Genomic DNA, 19,098 nt, shown 5'->3' with positions numbered 1-19,098 from the left:
AAAACAATTTTATCCCTTCATTGAGCCATGGGACTGATTTACTCATTTGCTCATTTACTATTTTAATAAAGGTCTATTGAATACCTATTATGTGGCAAGTACTATTATAAGTGCTATGGAGAACATACGTAAATAGGTAAGGATTTAAAATCTTATAGAATCTATATTATGAAACAACTAGAACATACTATAAGAGAGTATTTGATTAAATGCTGAATTGTAACCAGTGGACTTGACTGTAACCAATGGACCTGACTGTAACCAATGAACCAGAGCCACCTTAATTCTGAGAAGGGTAAGCACTTGAGAAATTTACAGAGGAGGACATCCTGAACGAGGCTGCCTACAGACACTGAATGGACACACATATTTTATATAGTTCTCTCTTTTTTTTAACTTGTCTCATTCCAAATAGAATTTGAGACAACTTACAGAAATGCATGCAGGACAACATGATAAAATAAATTAAAAAATAAAACAAAATAAAATAAAATAGAGATGGAAAAAAATGACACCATGCAGTGATTCTAGGGCTGAGCTCAGGACTCCAAATATGCACCATAAATTTCAGGCTGGCTTTTGGAGATGGGTCTCAGATTTGGTCCTGTGTTTCTTGGCAGCAAGGGATAGAAACAAGATAGGGTACAAGAGATATATGATCCCAGATCAGAGCACACAAGTTGCTAGTTGCTCCTGTATATAAATATGTAAGATAAATAACTCCTATAAATCCTTTAGAGGAATACTGTAGGGTATAGTGGATTAAATCCTCAAACTTGAATATGATATAAACATTAGATTTTATGGCTACTTGTAGGTCATTACTCTCAATGTCGGTCATTAGTCTGATAATCTAGCTTTATTTATTGTTAGGAAATACTCAAAATACTGAGCATTTGCTATGTGCTGGACTCTGCACTCTGAGATGGATAAGGTCTCAGAGATGATGTACTGTTTGAAAATAGCCGATAAAACAAACAAATCACTAAACTTGTTTCAAATAGCGGTAAGTGTCATGAAAATTATACAACAGGATTATGTAATGGAGAATAACTAGGAGGATGAGGAAGCCTCTCTGAAGAACAATAATTGAAGCACATTTAAATGATGGGAAGGAAACAGTCATGACAAGATTAGGAAGAAAGTTATTAGAGAACAACAATTTTTAGGTTTCAGAGAAAGAAACAGTTCTGGTGAGGTGGAGAGATAACAAGGAAACTGGTGTGGCTGGACTATAGTGAATGGGTGGAGATGGGATTAGAAGGCATAGTAATCTGTGGTAAGACATGTGGGTTTTATTCTAAGAGCAGTGGGAAACAGGTTATAGGATTTGGAATGTCTAGAAAAATGGGTAATTGACATCCTCTTTGAGTTTTATTTCCTGTTAAACAATTAAAAAATATAGAACATTGGATGATTTGACCATATCTTCTCTGGCAAACCCTGGAAATCAGAAATTTCCTTAAGGTCAGGACTGCGACTCACTTCTACTTGTTATCTGAATTTGGATAGAATATTTGACAAGCCATATGATCTCAAAGCATTTTTTCTGTCAAGTCTATTTCAACAAATGAATAAAGGGGCATTCAAGTTCCTCAAATTCTATGACAGATAACTGTATAACATGATCATAACCGTTTTATTCTGAGAAAAAAGAAAAGCCAAAGCAGGTGTTCCCAGTTGTTCACAGTAGCCATAAAAATATCGATAAGACAACAATAGAATGCTTAATATTAATCAAAGACAATTTCTGGTATATCTCCAAGATAAACTGGTTAGAAATATATACCCCTAGGTAACTAAATGAATTGACCTATAATATAAACTTCTTAACTATAAGCCAGTTAAACTTTGCTAGTCTGCCTATTGATTTTAAAGCTTTCAAGTAGGTGTTATGAAGCCGTACTTTCTGTCAGTAATTAGGTGACAGAATCAGTTATCCACTGAGTCCACTCTTAGTTGATGACAATAAAGCACATGATCAGTATATACAGATACTCCCTCTCCCAAACTTTTGGTCTTTTCTTGGGGTAGCGAGGAGACTGATCTTTCTCACCAGTCAAGTCAGCCAGTGTAGACAGTTTGCTTTCTATAACCTGGGTCCTTGAGTCTTTTTGATAGAGAGGGTTGCCTTGGAAATAAGAGTTTGATAATTATTCTCAAGCTGTTGACAGCCTCATCAAGCCAGTTGAGAGGAAGATCAGGCTGGGCAACAATAGAATTTTAGATTATATCCCAGGAGCAATGGGAAAATGTTGATTTAAACAAAATACCATGATCAATTTACTTTTAGGATGCATAGTTTGTGCACATGGTACATATGATGAAAAAGTATGTCATCTGGCCACAACCGTCCCCCAGGATAGTCATTTCTCTTCTCCAGAGCAGGGTAGACAAAAGCAATAACAGATCTGCAGAAGAAAGCAGACAATGACTACTTGACCCTTTTATGCTTTTAATTATTGTAACTTTGAAATATGATTTAATAAAAGACTTGTCTCTTCTTGTTATACTTCAACTATTATAATCTCCCAGCTAATTCTTTTTTTTTTTTTGTGGTACGCGGGCCTCTCACTGTTGTGGCCTCTCCCGTTGCGGGGCACAGGCTCCAGACGCACAGGTTCAGTGGCCACGGCTCACGGGCCCAGCCGCTTCGCGGCACGTGGGATCCTCCCGGACCGGGGCACGAACCCATGTCCCCTGCATCGGCAGGCTGACTCTCAACCACTGCGCCACCAGCGAAGCCCCCAGCTAATTCTTGATGTTAGTTTTTCTATATAAAGTTTACCATATCTTGTTCTAAAAGTTTGCTTTAGTAACTTTGTTTTTGAAGTATAATATATATAGAGAGAAGTGCGCATATCATACATATACAGATTAACAAATTTTCACAAAGTGAACATACGCATGTAATCGTCACCCAAACCAAGAGACAAAATATAACCAGCTCCCCAGACGTCACTTCCGGTCTACCGCCTCACAAGTGTAACCATTACCCTGCTCATAACACCATAGATTCATTATGCCTGCTTTTGACTTTACAGAAACAGAATTGTATACATATATTCTTTTGTGTCTGGCTTCTTTGGCTAAAAATATGGTAATAATACTCATCCACATTGTTTTGTGTAGCTGTACGTTGTTCATTCTCATTGTTAAATCATAGTCTGTGGTGTGAATATACTATTTCTTTTTTATCCATTCTACTATTAATGGGTGTTTGGATTGTTATTGAAATAGTTGTTTTATTGGCTATTCTGAATTATACTGCTGTGAACATCCTTGTTCATATCTTTTGGTGGATATGAGTTATGTTTGGCTTTTATCTGAAAGGAGAACTGCTGAGTCAGAGCGTGTGCATACATTGTCAGCTCCTGTAGATACTGTCAAGCAATTTTTCAAAGCTGTTGAAACTGTTACACTCCCGCCAACAGTAAATGGTTTATTCTCTCCACACCCTCATCAACACTTGTATGTTTTTAAATTTATTTATTTATTTTGTATTTTAGCTCTCCTGGTAGATGTGTGGTGACGTTGTAATATGGTTTAAATTTGCATTTCAGTGATGACGAATGAAGCTGAACAGCTCTTCATGTTTGGTCATTAGGACACCATTTATTGTAACTGCTTGTTCAAATCTTTTCTCTATTCTCTATTGGGTCATCTTCCTTTGTCTTACTGATTTACAGGAGCACTTTATATATTCTAGATTTGAGACTTTTGGTGACTATAGTTGAATGTATGTGTTTGTGTTGTATTACAAATTTCTCCCATTCTGTGGTTTGCTTTTTTCAGAATTTAATGAAATATTTTGATAAATCTTAGGTTCAAACTATTAAATTTAACAATGTTTTACTTTTTTTTTTAACATCGTTATTTATTTTTGATCAGACATTTTGTACACCATTTCAGAATTTTTATTTTCTAACTAAATGTCATGATGTGTTTGCCTTAAATTTAGGAACTTTATATTTCTTTCTTTCACATTTACATTTACAATCCATCTAAAATTTATTTTTGCATAGAGTATGAAGTAGGAGGTAGGGTTTATTGCTTTCCCAGCCTTGCTCTTTGAAAAAACTGTCCTTTCTCCAGTGTACTGCTTGTCTTTTTTTATTTAATGAGGTCATCTTAAATTTATAAATTAATTCATTAAGCTTTGACATCCAAGAATAGGGACTGCTTTTCCATTTATCCTAGGCTTCTTTGGGTCTTTTCTAAACCTTGAAGTAACACTTTAAGGTTTTCTGCATAAGGATCTTTTACTTTTCTTAAGGTTGTTCCTAGTTATGTTATTTTTTTTTCATGATCACCTCCATAAAGAACATGTTCTCTTCCATTATATCCTCTAATGGACTTTTATTTGTATATATTGAGGCTATTATTTTCACATATTGATTTTGTATCAAGCCATCTTAACTGAAGTTTTTCATTATTTATAGTTATTTTCAGTTGCTTGAGTTTTATAAGTTTTCATCTGCAAATAATTATTTTTCCTCTTTCTGTTCACTTTTCACTTTTTTTCACTCCTCTTTCTTCTAGTTATTTCTCCAAAAGAATTATAAATAATAATCGTGATAGCTGATGTATTTGTGTTTCTGATCTTAAGGAGATGCTTCTAGGCTTTTTCCATTAAGCATAATCATGTTAAGAAAAATATCAGTTACCTCTTATTGTATTTAGACTTTTTATACCCATATTAATAAATGAAATTAGACTGTGGTGTTTGTTTCGGTTTTATCTTAGTCTGGTTTAATATCTCTGATATACTAAGAACTTAAAAATTAAAGGCATGATATCAATCCAATGTGAAGCTGTCAGCACTGGCACCTTTTTGTGGAGGGGGGGTTGACTTTTGAGCATCATTTAATCTAAAATAATTGTTCTATTTAGGTTTTCTATCTCTTTTTGGGTTATTCTTGGAACTTTATATTTTCCTAGAAAAGTTATTCATTTAATTTAGGCTTAGAATAAATTTGTTGAGAGTTAAGCAATATACCTCCATGTTTTAAAATTTATATGTGGCTGGATCCCCATTACTATTCTTTTGTGTATTTGTGCTTTCCCCCATCCTTTGTTTCTTCATTAGATTAACTAATAGTTAATGTGTTGTATCATTTTTTCTTCCTCCCATTCACAATTAACCTACCCAGATTTATTCATAGTTTTAAATATTCCTTTTTTCCTGTCATTGATTTCTGCTATTCCCTTGACTAATTACTTCCTCCAATTTTCTTAGGTTATTTTGTTATATTTTGTTTGTAACATCATTTGCTGATTGATCTATTAATTTATTTTTATTCTTTCTCTATAATTAATATGTCTCCAATGCTAAGAATACTACTCTAAGCCACCATTTTATCTGAATCCCATAGGTTCTTATTGCAATTGTTTTAACTTTAGTTATTTCCTAACAAATCTGCAATTTGAGTCCTGATTTTTAAATCAAATAATTCTCTAATAAAAAAGCCCTACATTTCCAAGTATTTGGATTTTAACTGTTTTTGAGTTTTGTTATTAATTCCTAGACTTATTGCATCTTGAAAAAAATCACATTGTTTGCTATATTTGTACTTTTTAAATTTAATGGACGTTTTTTTGTGTCTTTACATATGGTGAATATAATTGAATTTCCAAGAGTATATACAAACAAGGTATGTATAGTGCCTGATTTTTTTTTTTATATTTTTCACTTGATATATCATGGCTAGAGATAGGCAAATTTATTTTTGTGTATTTCACTTATTTTCCTTATAGATTTTATGCTTTGAATTTTAATGCTCTATTTAGTACAAAAATATTCAGGGTGGGATGATCTTTATTGCATATTGTATATCATATTTTGTATATGGCATATTATATTGATATGGCATATTATCATTAAAAATGCCCTACCTTATTTTATTACTTTTGTCTTTGTATTCAGCTTGGTTAGCTATTATGATTATGGCCAAATTTTGATTTTCTTATTTTTATTTATTTACTGATTTTAAATTTGCATGTGCCAGGTAAGTCTTTGTTAGTAATTTTGTTTTCAGTCTTCAAAGTTACATTTATTTAAATGCACATGCATTTATTTTATGTAGCCAACAGTTAGGTTTGGTTTTTATGTGTCCACTCCTGTTTTTGTTGTTGTTGTTGTTTTGGGTTTTTTTATTTTTTGTTTTTTTTTGGTAAGTCAACCTTTTCTTTCAGAACACTTTTAGAGTTATAGAAAAATAGCAAAGGTTGTACAGGAATTTGACATATAACTTATACTCAGTTTCCCCTATTGTTATCATCTTATATTAGTATGGTCTATTTCATTAATGAACCAATAGTGACATATTATTATCAACTAAAGTCCATACTTTATGCAGTTCCTTAGTTTTTACATAATATTCTTTTCCTGTTCCAGGATCCTGTTGACCTAAAACAAATAAACTGCCAGCTATTCCTCCTGCAAAGAAGGGTTTATTTAGAATCAGCATAGAATTGTAATACAGGGTCTGCAACCACGGCAAGCCACACACAAGTCCAAGCAGAAAAGGAAATTTAGAGGGCTATAGTAAGTAAAGAATCCATGGCTTTTCATTAGCTGAGTGTTGCCGGGAAAGAAGAGGAGTATTTCTTCCTGTTGTTGGACTGCTGTCACAGAGCTTGAGCGCTCCCCCTTCTGGTCTCTCAGCTCTGTTTAATTGAGGCTTCTGTTTATCTTTTACAGTCCCATCCAGGATACCACGTTACATTTACTTTGTCTCCTTAGGTTTTTCTTGGCTGTGAGATTTTCCCAGACTTCCCTTGTTTTTGATGACCTTGACAGTTTTGAGGAGCACTGGTCAAATACTGAAAGTTCTTCAGTTGGGATTTATCTGAAATTTTCCTCATGATTAGAGTGAAGTTATGTGTTTTGGGGAAAAGATACTACAGAGGTGAAGTGTCATTTTCATTACATCGTATGATGGGTACGTACTATCAGTATTAGGTATGACTGTTGATGTTAATATTGGTTCCCTGACTGAGGTAATGCTTGTCAGTCTTCTCCATTGTAAAATTACTCTTTATTTCCCCCATTCTATGCTGTACTTTTTGGAAGAAAGTCACTATGTGCAGCCCATATTTAAGGAGTGAGGAGTCATCCCGCATTGCTTTGAGAGCAGAATATTTATATAAACTATTTGATATTCTTCTGCAATGAGTTGTCTCTTCTCCAGAATTTATGAATGTAGTTAATCACTTATTTACATAAATATGGGTTCAGGTCTTTTCATGGTTTCACACTCTTATGGGTTAAGTTGTGTCTCCTGAAAATCTATATGTTGAAGTCTTAACTTCTAGTACCTCAGAATGTGACTCTAATTGGAGATAGGTCCTTTAAAGAGGTGGTTAACTTAAAATAAGGCATTTGGCATAGGTTCTAATCCAATCTGACTGATATTCTTATAAGAAGAGGAAATTTGGAGAAACAGAGTGGTACCAGGGATTTGGGGACATAGCAAGAAAGTGGCCATCTGCAAGCCAGGGAGAGAGGCCTTAGGAGAAACCAGATCTGCTGACACCTTGATCTTGGACTTCTAGCCTCCAGAACTGGGAGAAAATAAACTTCTGTTGTTTAAGCCCCCTAATCTGTGGTATTTTTTTTATGTGATCCAAGGAACCTAATACAGATACTTCATTTCATTTATTGCTGAATATCCATTTTATGGGCATACCACAGCTTGTTTATTCATTGGCCTATTGAAAGACATCTTGGTTGCTTCGAGTCTTTAGTGATTATAAACGTTTGGTGCTATAAACATTCACATGCAGGTTTTTCTGTGGATATAGAATTTTAAATCAGTTGTGTTTCCTCTGCTTCATCCCTGATAGTTTTCCTTGTTCTTAAATCTGCTTTGTTTGAAATTAATATACTGCTTCAGCTTCTTAAACAGTTAGTATTATCATGAGCTATCTTTATTTTTAACCTAAGTCTTTATATTTAAAGTGGGTTTCTTGTAGACAACATATATTTCAGTTTTGTTTTTATAGCCACTCTGAAAATCTCTGTCATTTCATTGGTATAGTTAGATCATTTATATTTAAAATGATTACTTTACTAGCTTTGTCTTTTAACCTTTATACTTGCTTTATAAGTGATTGATCTACTACCTTTACTATATATTTGCCTTTCCAGTGAGGCTTTTTCTTTCTTATGTTTTCTTATTATTAATTAGTGCCTTTTCTTTTTAGCTTAGAAAAATCCTTTAAACTTTTCTTGTAAGGATGGTTTATTGGTGATGAACTCTTTTAGCTTTTGCTTATCTGGAAACCTCATAATCTCTTTCAATTCTGAATGACAACCTTGCTGGGTAGAGAATTCTTCGCTGGAAATTTTTTCCTTGTAGCACCTTGGATATATCATGTTACACTTTCTGATCTGTAAAGTTTCTGCTGAAAAATCTGGTGATTGTCTTATGGGGTTTCCCTTGTACATAATAGTTGGGTTTTTTTTTTTTTGCTGCTTTTATCATTCTCTCTTTACCCCTAACTTTTACCATTTTAATTATAATGTGTCTTGTTGTGTTTCTCTTTAGGTTCATCTTTTAGAACTCTCTGGGCTTTCTGAGCCTGGATGTCTGTTTCCGTCTCCAGATTAGGGAAGTTTTCAGCCATTATTTCCTCAAATAATTTTTCTGTCCCTTTCTCTCTCTCTTGTCCTTCTGGGAATCTAATAATATGAATGTTATTCTGCTTGATATCGTCCCAGAGTTCCCGTACAGTATCTTCACTTTTTAAAATTCTTTTTACATTTTGTGGCTCTGTCTGGGTGATTTTCATTGCTCTGTCTTCTAGCTTGCTGATTTGTTCTTTTACTTCATCCTGTCTGCTGTTGAATTCCTAAAGTGTATTTTTCACTTCAGTTATAACTTCTGTTCTATATTTTATTATATTTTCTATCTCTATGTTGAAGCTCACTGTGTTCATCCATTCTTCACCTGAGTTCAGTGAGCAACTTTATGACCATTACTTTGAACTCTTTATCAAGTAGGTTGCTTATCTCCATTTCATTAAGGTCTTTTTCTGGGGGGTTGTCTTGTTCTTTAGTTTGGGATTTGTCTGTCTCCTCATTTTTCCTAACTCTCTATTTATATGCATTAGGTGAAACAGGCTACCTCTCTCAGTCTTGAAGGAGTGTCCTTATGTAGGATATTATCTGTGGGGCCTGGAAGTGAAGTCTCTCTTGGCCACCAGAGTCAGGCACTGAAGAGGTGTCCCTTGTATGGGCTGTGTGTACCTGCCAGCTATAGCAGGGCTGCAGCTTCTGTGTAGGGTGGGTGAGGCACAGAGTGCTTGCCTGGCCTAGTTGTGGTGTGGCTGCTACGTGGGGTGAATATGGGTTTGGGGCACTCACCCAGCTGGGTTGTGGCATGGGGTGGGCAGAGCACATGCACTGGTGCTAGCAGGTTAGAGAGAGGGCACCAAAAATGGCACTTGCCAGTTCTGTCATGAGCTACTTAGGATGAGATTACAAAAATGGCACCCACCAGTGCTTCCATCCCTGGCAAAAGTCCCAGCAGTTTCCTGCTTCTCCAGCAGCAGCTTTAAATCTATAAGTAGACTTCCTTTTCTTATGTTCTAGGCATTTTCAAACTGTTGCTTTTGTGCTGGATATCAGTGCAAATGGAACAATTCATGAGCCCTTTAAGAGAGGAGTCTCCATTCCCTACAATGCTATGGTTCTCCTGGACTTAATCCACATTGATTTTCAAAACTGGATATTTTGGGTGCTTGTCTTCTGGTGCTGGATTCAAGGGTCAGGGTGCCTGATGTGGGGCTCAATTTCTTCACTCCTTGAGGGAAAGCTTTATACTTTTGGTGTATCTCTTGATTGTAGGTCACTGCTCCTGGGGTATCGTCCAGGGTGAGACTGTATCTCTGTTTCTCCTACCTGTCTCCATGTGCCTCTTATCCTTTGTTGTAGACACACTGTTCATCTACTTTTCAGGTCCTTTTCAGAGGAAAATCTTTCCATATGTAGCTGTATATTTGTTGTGTCCATGGGAACAGCTGAGTTCAAACCCAAAATATTTTATTTTATCTACATTTATCTCTTTTCTGAGTTCATGATCTAATGACCTATATCATTTTACTTCCCAGAATGAACAGTAAGAAATTAGTATATATTTCTATCTTTTTAGCCCCCTCTCTCTATGAAATGATTTCCATGGATTACATCATTTTTCTTAGGTTATCTATTGTTTACCTCCTTTAAATAAACTTATACTACTTATATAATTTTCTGTTTCAGTAATATATTTTATATTCTGTATATGAAATTTGAGGGAATCAGTCTTACACACTTCTATCTCCTTCTTTTCCCAATTATCATTTCCATCATTTCCAGTTCTAAAATTCTTCTCCCCAAATCTCTTCTCTATAACTCCTACTGTGTTTTAGCCAGCTTGTTTTCTTTTCATTACTTCTCTGATGGATTTGATTTTTTGTGATTCTTTTTACTTCTTTCCTGAGCTCTGAAAGATTATGTTTCATCTCACTCTGTTGTTTCACTATGTTTTTTTCTGAGTTTTTGTAATTCTTCTTTGAGCTCTTTGACTACTTTACTTGGTTATATTGAATTTATGGCAATATGCTTGGCCTACATTTTTATCTGCTTGGTGGCAATATTTTTTCTAGTTATTGTTTTTGGTCTGCCTTTTTCTTTTTCTGTTCATTTCTTCTTAAAAAGTATTTTTAAATGATTTTGTCTGTGCTGTATCCTTTTAAAATTATTATAATTCACTTTTTTATCACATTTGAGTCAGCTATTTGCACTAAGCCTATGTGGGAATGTGTGTGGGCAATAGTATAAGTGGCAGAGATTAATTTGTATATGAGTTGTTTAGGCTTTATTTGCCCTCCTGTTCGCATATAATCTATTGTCTTTTCAGTTGCCCAAAATGACTGGAATTAAGACTCTCCTTAGACTCACCTGCAGAATATTTTCTGTAAAGATGACATGTCTGTGTCATGTCATTCTGTAGTACCAAATCTAATCTTGGGAAAGTCCAGTTCCCAGTCCATTTGTTTTGTTCCTATTGTTGTAAATAATGTACATCAGTCAGTATCTCAGCAGGCTGGGTAGAGGAGAATGAACTATCAAAGGGAACTGAGATGGCCAGTCACAGCAAAGTAGAAGGAAACCCTGGAGGATCTGTTGTCACAGAACCCAAGGAAGAAAGTATTTTAAAAAGGAGAGACAGGCCAATTATGTGAAATGCTCTTAGAAAGTCCTGTAAAATGAAGAATTAAAACTTTCTTTGAGTCACAAAGATTATTTGCATTATTAAAATGTGTTTTCATTGGTGGTATAATAGAAGCCATACTGAAATGGGTGAAGAGTCAATAGAGAGTAGAGATACTAAAGGCAGAGAGCTCTTTACAAGAGTTAGGGGAGAAAAGAGACAGAATAGGTTAGGAGAATGTAGGGTCCAAGGACACTTTATCTTTCTTAATTTTTAAGGGAATGATTAAAGCATGTTTAAATATTAAAGGGTAGGGTCTAAGAGAAAGATAGCAGAGAGGCCAGGGAAGATAACTTCTAGCCGTGGAATTATAAGAAGGCGGCAGGTAAGGCTCTTTTTAGGAGGAGGGATATTTTCTCCATTTTCAAAGTAGGAAAAGAGGTGAATCCAGGTGTCTGTGTGAGTAGGTCTGTGTATTTGGTGATGAGAGTTGTGAGAACTTCCTTATCATGTTTCTAATTTATTAGCAAAATCAGAGAGAGTGTCATCCGTTGAAATTCCAGAGGATAGGGAAGGATCAAAATTTAAGGAGAAAGCAGAAGACTTGAAATGATCATTGTGGAGAGTAGGAAAGCTAGTCAGGCAGTCCTAAGGGCCTTGATGGGTTGGGAAACCATAAATGTGCCCCACTGTGTTATTTTTCTCCAGCAATTTGGAACCATCTAAGAAAGAAAGGTTAAAGGTAATGACCCTGGCATCTCAAGCCTGGCCGAAAGAGTTTCTGTGTTGTCTCTCTCCAACGTACTTTAATACTAGACCACAGAGAAACTAGTCTGACCTCTGTAGAACAAACTCTCTTTGTTGCTTAACTGAGGAAAGTCATGTGGTAGATTTGCCATGTAAGGTATTTCTATTCTCTTAAATAAAATCTCCCCCTGGAACAGTGATTGGTAAGGCCAACAGGTGGACTCTGAAGTGAGAAATCAAAATCTACCTTTCATTGATTTTTTTTAGCCATTTGCCTCAATTCTCTACTTCAAGTTCAATTTGGAGTGCTTTTTACATACTAACATTGTGCCTATAGCTGCATGATAGTCACGATAGATAAAGAAACATGAAGCATAGACTATTCTTCAAGGAATTCATGATGTTCTGAGCGTTTAGTTTTAAGAGACTATTTTCTTAATATTCACATCAAAACTTTTAAAATGTGTTAACTCTTCAAATATTAAATTTACATGCATAAATCTAAAACTAAATTATTTCTAGAGCAATACATTTTAAAATATACTGTTTCTGTAACACATTTGACTTAGAAATTTCTGGCTTTGCTAGTATTCTGGTAACATTTCTCCTTTAAAAGAGTAACAAGCTACCTTTATAGAGTTGAAGACATTATTATATGGATATATTTTTTTAAATTAGAGACAGTTCAAAATTTCCAAAATTCTATTTTTTTTTATCTATATCAGAATTTGAACTGATTAATTTTCCCTTACTTCTCATACAATGCTGAGGAATGTCACAAATGTTAAAAAGAACTTAAGATAATGTTCTCATGAGGTGATGGATTGTAAGCCACACTTGAGTGTGTTGAAGAGTGAGCAGGAAGTGGTGGAAGAAAAGATAGCAGACAACGATTTCCAGGGGGAAGAAAGTTAACTCCTTTATTGAATCTTAAGTACTGGTGTGCATGAAAAATTTTACTGTGTATATCTAAGGCCAAAATACAGAAAGTGAAATGAAACCTGTCGTTTTTAGATGCTTTAGGTCACCTATCCAGAATTACTCAAAAAGAGAGATGCTATAAACCTTTTTGTGCAAGAATTGCTTTTGTAAAAAGCACGTGTGGGTAGCTTTCATTTAAGACTAAAATATTTTGACAGTTCAAAACTTCAACTAGAACCACTGTGAGTGATTTAAATACATACATTGAGATATAAAATGGCACTAATCACATATTTCAGCTGTCAAAATCCCTGGCAGAGTAGATTAGAGAAAAAAAGAAGTTATAAAAGAGCAAGAGAAAAAAATCTAAAAGGGAAAAAAAGATGGTTATAAATGCAACAGATTTCCTCTGAACATTCAAATGTTTTCACTAAACAAGTCAAGAAAGGATAATTTAAAATCTCTACAAGAGGATTTAGAAAGTCAAAATAGATGTGAAAAAGATCATACAAGTGACAGCTAAAAGAGTGGGGAGAAATCTCTAATAATTTTTATCTAAGGTCTTTTAATCTCGTTGAATTTGAATGAGATTCTAACTTGGAGATGTTAAGAAATCTAAGATCAGACTGGTTTCTCCTATTGATATTCAGCTGGAAGTGTAAGTCATACATAATTTAAATAAAGAATAATAAATCCATTTGAAAGGGCTAGATCAAACTCATAGAGATATGTATTATTCTCCCAGAACTTTACAGACTCCAAAGACAAGAAGAAGACCCCAGAAGTCATGCAGTTCATTTTCCTGTTCTAAGAGAGCTCCAGAAAGTCAACTTTGTTTCTTCTTACTAATTTTGCAGAGAGGCAGTTGGTATACTGCTCGTCCAAATTCCCCCATTAAATTTTGGTTCAATGATTTATTCTCCATTGTCTTCAACATCTTATTTATTCAACAATTAGCAAAAATCTAGCATATGCATCAAGGCCTGTAAGAACCTTGCCTATGGGGAGGAAAAGGAGAAAAAGTGCAATCCATAAGTAAAGACCTATCTGCTGCCTGACAGATCCTCCCAGGGAAAACGCAAGACTGGAGTCCAAAAGAATAAGGTGGAGCCGACCTTTCAGGAGACCTTGAAGTACCAGGTGGAGCCTACCCAGCTGGCGACCTGGCAGCTGCGGGTGTCTGTGTGGCACCTGGGCACGCTCGCCCGGAGGGTGTTTCTTGGAGAAGTGATCATCCCTCTGGCCACGTGGGACTTTGAGGACCACACGACCCAGTCTGCCCATTGGTATCCGCTCCAGGCCAAGGCAGAGAAAGACGAAGACAGCGTTCCCATGAATAACGGAGAACTTGTAGTCCAGGCCAAACTGGTCCTCCCTGCAGGGACCAGAAAGCTCCAGGAGGCTCAGGAAGGGACGGGAGATCAGCCATCACATAACGGTCAGCTCTGTTTGGTAGTGCTGGGAGCCAAGAATTTACCTGTGCCCTCAGATGGTACCTTAAACTCATTTGTTAAGGGCTGTCTCACTCTGCCAGACCAGCAGAGGTTGAGACTGAAGTCCCCCGTCCTGAAGAAGCAAGCCTGTCCCCAGTGGGAGCACTCCTTCGTTTTCAAAGGGGTCACCCCTTCTCAGCTGAGGCAATCCATCCTAGAATTAACCGTTTGGGACCAGGCCACCTTCGGTGGGAACGACCGCTTGCTGGGAGGCACCAGGCTTGGTTCCAAGGAAGAGCCAGCGGGCGACGCAGACTCGTGCTCACAATCAAAGCTCCAATGGCAGAAAGTGCTTTCCAGCCCCAACCTGTGGACAGACATGACCCTCACCCTGCACTGACCGGAGGCTCTGGGCGCAGCGGGTTTTCAGGTGCCGGGGCCTGATGGTCGGCTGCGGGGCTGGGCGTGCGGGCACGGGGGTGGAGGGTGGCGAAGGGCCCTGGGGAGTGTGAGCTCTCCCCGTCTACAGCCGTCCTGACGCTGAGACGTTCTTCCGCATTCCTCTGTGTGTATTTAGACGGAACCATTATCGATGTTACGTTAGTTAGGTCTCAGGTTGGTTATCTGTGCTTTGAGAGATGTGGAAAATGACCCGATTTCAATAAATGTTCAACAGTTAAAAAAAAAAAAAAATCAGGTACTGTAGTAATCCCTGAAGTAACAGAGGTAAATAAGAGGAGCTCTTTCCTTGGGAAACTGACTACTAAGTGGAATGAACTGGGTGCCCTGGAGGTATGGGGAAGGGACTATAAACCAGATGGAGGGGCCTAAGCAGTGTATTTGAACTTAGTCTTGAAGGTGCCGTATAAATTAGCTAGGAGAAAGAGTGAAAGCAGAACATTTCTGGAAGAGAAAAGAACACATGCAAAGATAAGAGGGTGTGAAGAGTGTGATGGCTTCCAGAAGTTCCATATACAGTGGGTAAAGGCTACTGCAGGTAGGAGGTGAGGCTAGAGTAACACTTTCCAAAATATCTTTTGAGGAATATTAATGCTGCTAGAAGCACTGGAAAAAATTCTTTCCAGACTTAGTAGATAGAATCTGATGGGAGTTCCCAATAAAAATTGTGGGTTCCGGAGGCTGTAAGAAGGTTTGGTTGGGAGGGCAGGCAAAGTAGGGAGTACTGGAGGCAGAAAGCTTGGAGCAGTATCAGAATAAAAGTCCAGGAAAGGAAGAAAAAACACAGAGGAGCTTACATCTGGAGCAGTGGCTCAGGAACACGAGGCTGAGGGTGACGTTCGGAGCTTTAGTTTCTATCACTACTAGATGGAGGCACCACGGAGATATTATCCAAGAGTATATGATGCTTCAAGTTTGTGCTCCAGTCAGGCTTTGTCCACTGAGACTTTCTTGCAAAATATTCTATGTTTTGTCTCCTCCTCAAGTGTTGTGGTTACCTACCCACATGCCTGGCTTCCTTTATACCTTCTTTCTGAATTGGATGTCTATAGGTTGGTCACAAACTATAGAAAGTTTCCTCAAGGACAGGTTGGAGTTTCAAGGACTCTTGTTTGGCTCTGTCAGCTCTTTACTCTCCTAATTTCTCTAGCACACCCTGTTCATAATCCAGTTCTTTATTCTCCTGCCAGCTCCTTGAGAATCCTGTAATTCTCAGGCTCACTTCAATTCAGCTTTCCCTTTTTGACAACCCTTTGAAACTACAGTTTCATGCTGTGGTCATATCCTTGATGGCATCTAGATATAGTCTTTTAGGTTGAATGCTCTGTCCTTGTTTGTCTGTGGCTGAGGGATTTCTGGGATGCAGGACTTTCTTTGCTAAAACTGGGAAAATCCTGGACAAATGAGGAGAGTTGGTGAGGCTAAGTCACTCTGTCTGTCTTACTCACCACTATCTCCCAGTGTAGTACCTGCCACATGATAGACCTTAAGTATTTCAAATAGATACTAGCTTAATTAATTGAACACTTAGATTTACCAGATATCTGTATGCATTATATTATTTTATCTTTTTTTTAATAGATCTTTATTGGAGTATAATTGCTTCACAATACTGTGTTATAGTTGCTACGCAATACTGGTATAATACAATAACAATGTGAATCAGCCATATGCATACATACATCCCCATATCCCCTCCCTCTTGCGTCTCCCTCCCACCCTCCCTATCCCACCCCTCTAGGTGGTCACAAAGCACCGTGCTGATCTCCCTGTGCTGTGCTGCTGCTTCCCACTAGCTAACTATTTTACATTCGGTAGTGTATATATGTCGATGCTATCATAAACAAGACAAAAAGACAACCCTCAGAATGGGAGAAAATATTTGCAAATGAAACAACAGACAAAGGATTAATCTCCAAAATATAATTTTATCTTGATGGAGGAGAATTCTCTATTTATTTTACATATGAGAAACTTGAAACTCAGGAGGTTATCATCTGCCCAAGGCAACAGAGTTAGTAGGTGGCAGAGTTATGTTTTGAACCCACATCTGTGTGATTTTTAAACTTGTGTTATTTCCAGAATGCAGAGGCGCCTGTGTAACAGCCCACCATCCACCTGCTTAAGGCTTTGCGTTAGTGCTGAGCTTTGGGAGCTGTCAGAAACAGGCTCCCAGGGAATGAGAAATGTTAATGGAGTGCAGCACTTTGTAAACTCCCAATAATAGCTACTACCCTTTTCTCTCCAGGTCCCTTTTCCCCAGGGCAGCTTGTTATCTACAAGAAACATGAATTCGTGAGAAAGAGAAAATTCCAATCAGCATGAGTTAGAAGTCAGACATTTGTAGTTACCTTTATCTTTGTGCACATATCATTAAACGAATTGCTTTAATAACCCTAAGCCTTCATGTACTCTTTGAATAACAGCTTTTATAACTGAAGTTAAGATGCTATAAGGATAAAAGGAAATATTTCTTCTCTGTGTTTACTTACAGGTATCTTCACCATGGAATTTGCGCCTTATGTATTTTCTACTGACCATCTCATGACAATAGTTGGCATATGATACTTTCTATTTTGGAACACAGTAACTCTCCAATCACTCTAATTTCTCTTTGTAGTTTAGATTTATAATGCACTGTTGAACGTTCTTAATAGAATATTGTCAGATTACTCTTATGGCAGCTATTATTTTAATATAAAAAACAAATGTACTCATAATTGTAAATGGTATTGTGATTAATGAATGCGTCATTTTTGCACAGCAGTAACATATTTGCTCTTTGTTAATCAAATTTAAAAGGAAATGGAAGAAGGAATTATGATATGACACCTACTAAAGATGAAACTGATAATGGAGCTCCAGGTCAGTGCTTCTCTTTCCTGTATACAAGCAGTTTCCTTGATATGAATTATTTGTGTAGTTAGGGATCACAGTGGACTGAAATGTACACAGGGTCACACATTCATCATTAATTAAATAATCCAGTGTGAAAAGTTCCCTTTTTTAAAAATGAGCAATGAAAATAACTGAGCCGTGAACACACGGTCAGTGGTTTCCCTAATATATATGTTTTAAAACTCTTCCAAATTGTCACTGTTTTCCTTCCCCAGGGTGTGAAGTGTAGGCAACTCTGCAACTTGTAGATTAGTTGGTTTAGCAGACTAAATTTTTAAAAAAATGTGTCTATACCATAGCTAGAATATTCACTAATAAAAATGAGAGCCTAATGTGGAAAGTAATAATTGATTATCAAAATGCTTTAAGCAATATTTCCATGAGTAATTTGAAGGCCAATAATTTGTAATGTCAAGTCAAAACAAAAATACCTTTGTTGCTAGAAATTGGGCTGTTTCACAGTTTTCATTTTTGAAGGAAGTGAAAATATTCTTATTTCTACCACCAAGTACAAGAAGCTTTGGGCAACTAGTGTGAACACTATGAGTAATAAACCTGGTGTATGATAGATAATCTGAAGACCAATATGGTGGTCATTGCTTTAAAGAGATTCAAACCACTTATTTGGCATACTTATTATGTCTTATTCTCTCTCTGTCTCACTATCCCTCTTTTACTTAAAACTTCCTTTTATTTACTTAGTTCTGTTGGGGCTCAAGGCAGGCCACCCACAAATATGCCACAGTGGCATATTGATTATTTTGAATTAAAGTTACTTAAGAAACGGCCAATGCAAGAGGGACACTCTGACCCTTCTTTCTATCTCCCTGAAAGCAGGAAATAAATCTCTCATGTGAAAGGAGGTAGAAGGACACCTTTAATGCCAGAGATAGGGAATTCAGGCCCAGAAGACTGTATAAACAAATCTTATTACTTTAATTTACCGCCCAAACCCAAATTCTGTTTAGATTCTTCACTAATTGAGCATCCAAATCCTAAATTTCTTTGTCCTGTCAATTTCTCATATGTTTATTGTTTTTTTATCTAAAAAGTACAAAAGCTGCCTGCTTTGGACACTTCTTAGGTCTCATTTCTTTGAGACCTCCCTGTGAATTAAAATTTGTTTCTTTTTCTCCTGTTAATCTATTTTGTATCAGTTTTATTATTAGTCCAGCCACAAGAACTCAAGACAGGTAGAGGCAGAAATTTCCCCCTCCCCCGCAGTTCCTAATTTTCCATCTAATATTTAAGTAACTTGAGTGACAAAAGAAATTTTATCTGACGTCATATTTCTCACAAAGTCCAGCATAATAACTCACATCTTTTTGTCACTTATAAATTTGTATTGATTGCTTGATCTATAATTTTAGAATAACTGTGTTAAGAACATAGAAAGATTGCTATTGAGACAAGCAAAATAAATTGATGTGACATATCTC

General features: G+C 36.6%; 1 protein-coding gene across 1 annotated transcript in view; it reads left to right on the top strand.

The window, feature by feature from the left end:
- LOC103081924 (synaptotagmin-like protein 3) overlaps positions 1–14,702 on the top strand; it is a 33,355-nt gene extending 18,653 nt beyond the window's left edge. The window contains 1 exon segment of the mRNA XM_082931481.1: positions 13,827–14,702. Coding sequence (XP_082787607.1) covers positions 13,827–14,702 — 876 coding nt within the window.
- The last annotated feature ends 4,396 nt before the right edge of the window (positions 14,703–19,098 follow it).

This window comes from Lipotes vexillifer, unplaced genomic scaffold, assembly GCF_000442215.2.
Source record: "Lipotes vexillifer unplaced genomic scaffold, Lipotes_vexillifer_v1.1 scaffold138, whole genome shotgun sequence".
NCBI classification, from domain to species: Eukaryota; Metazoa; Chordata; class Mammalia; order Artiodactyla; family Lipotidae; genus Lipotes; species Lipotes vexillifer.
Note: the sequence above shows the minus strand (reverse complement) of the source record. Positions and strands in the feature narration are given on the sequence as shown.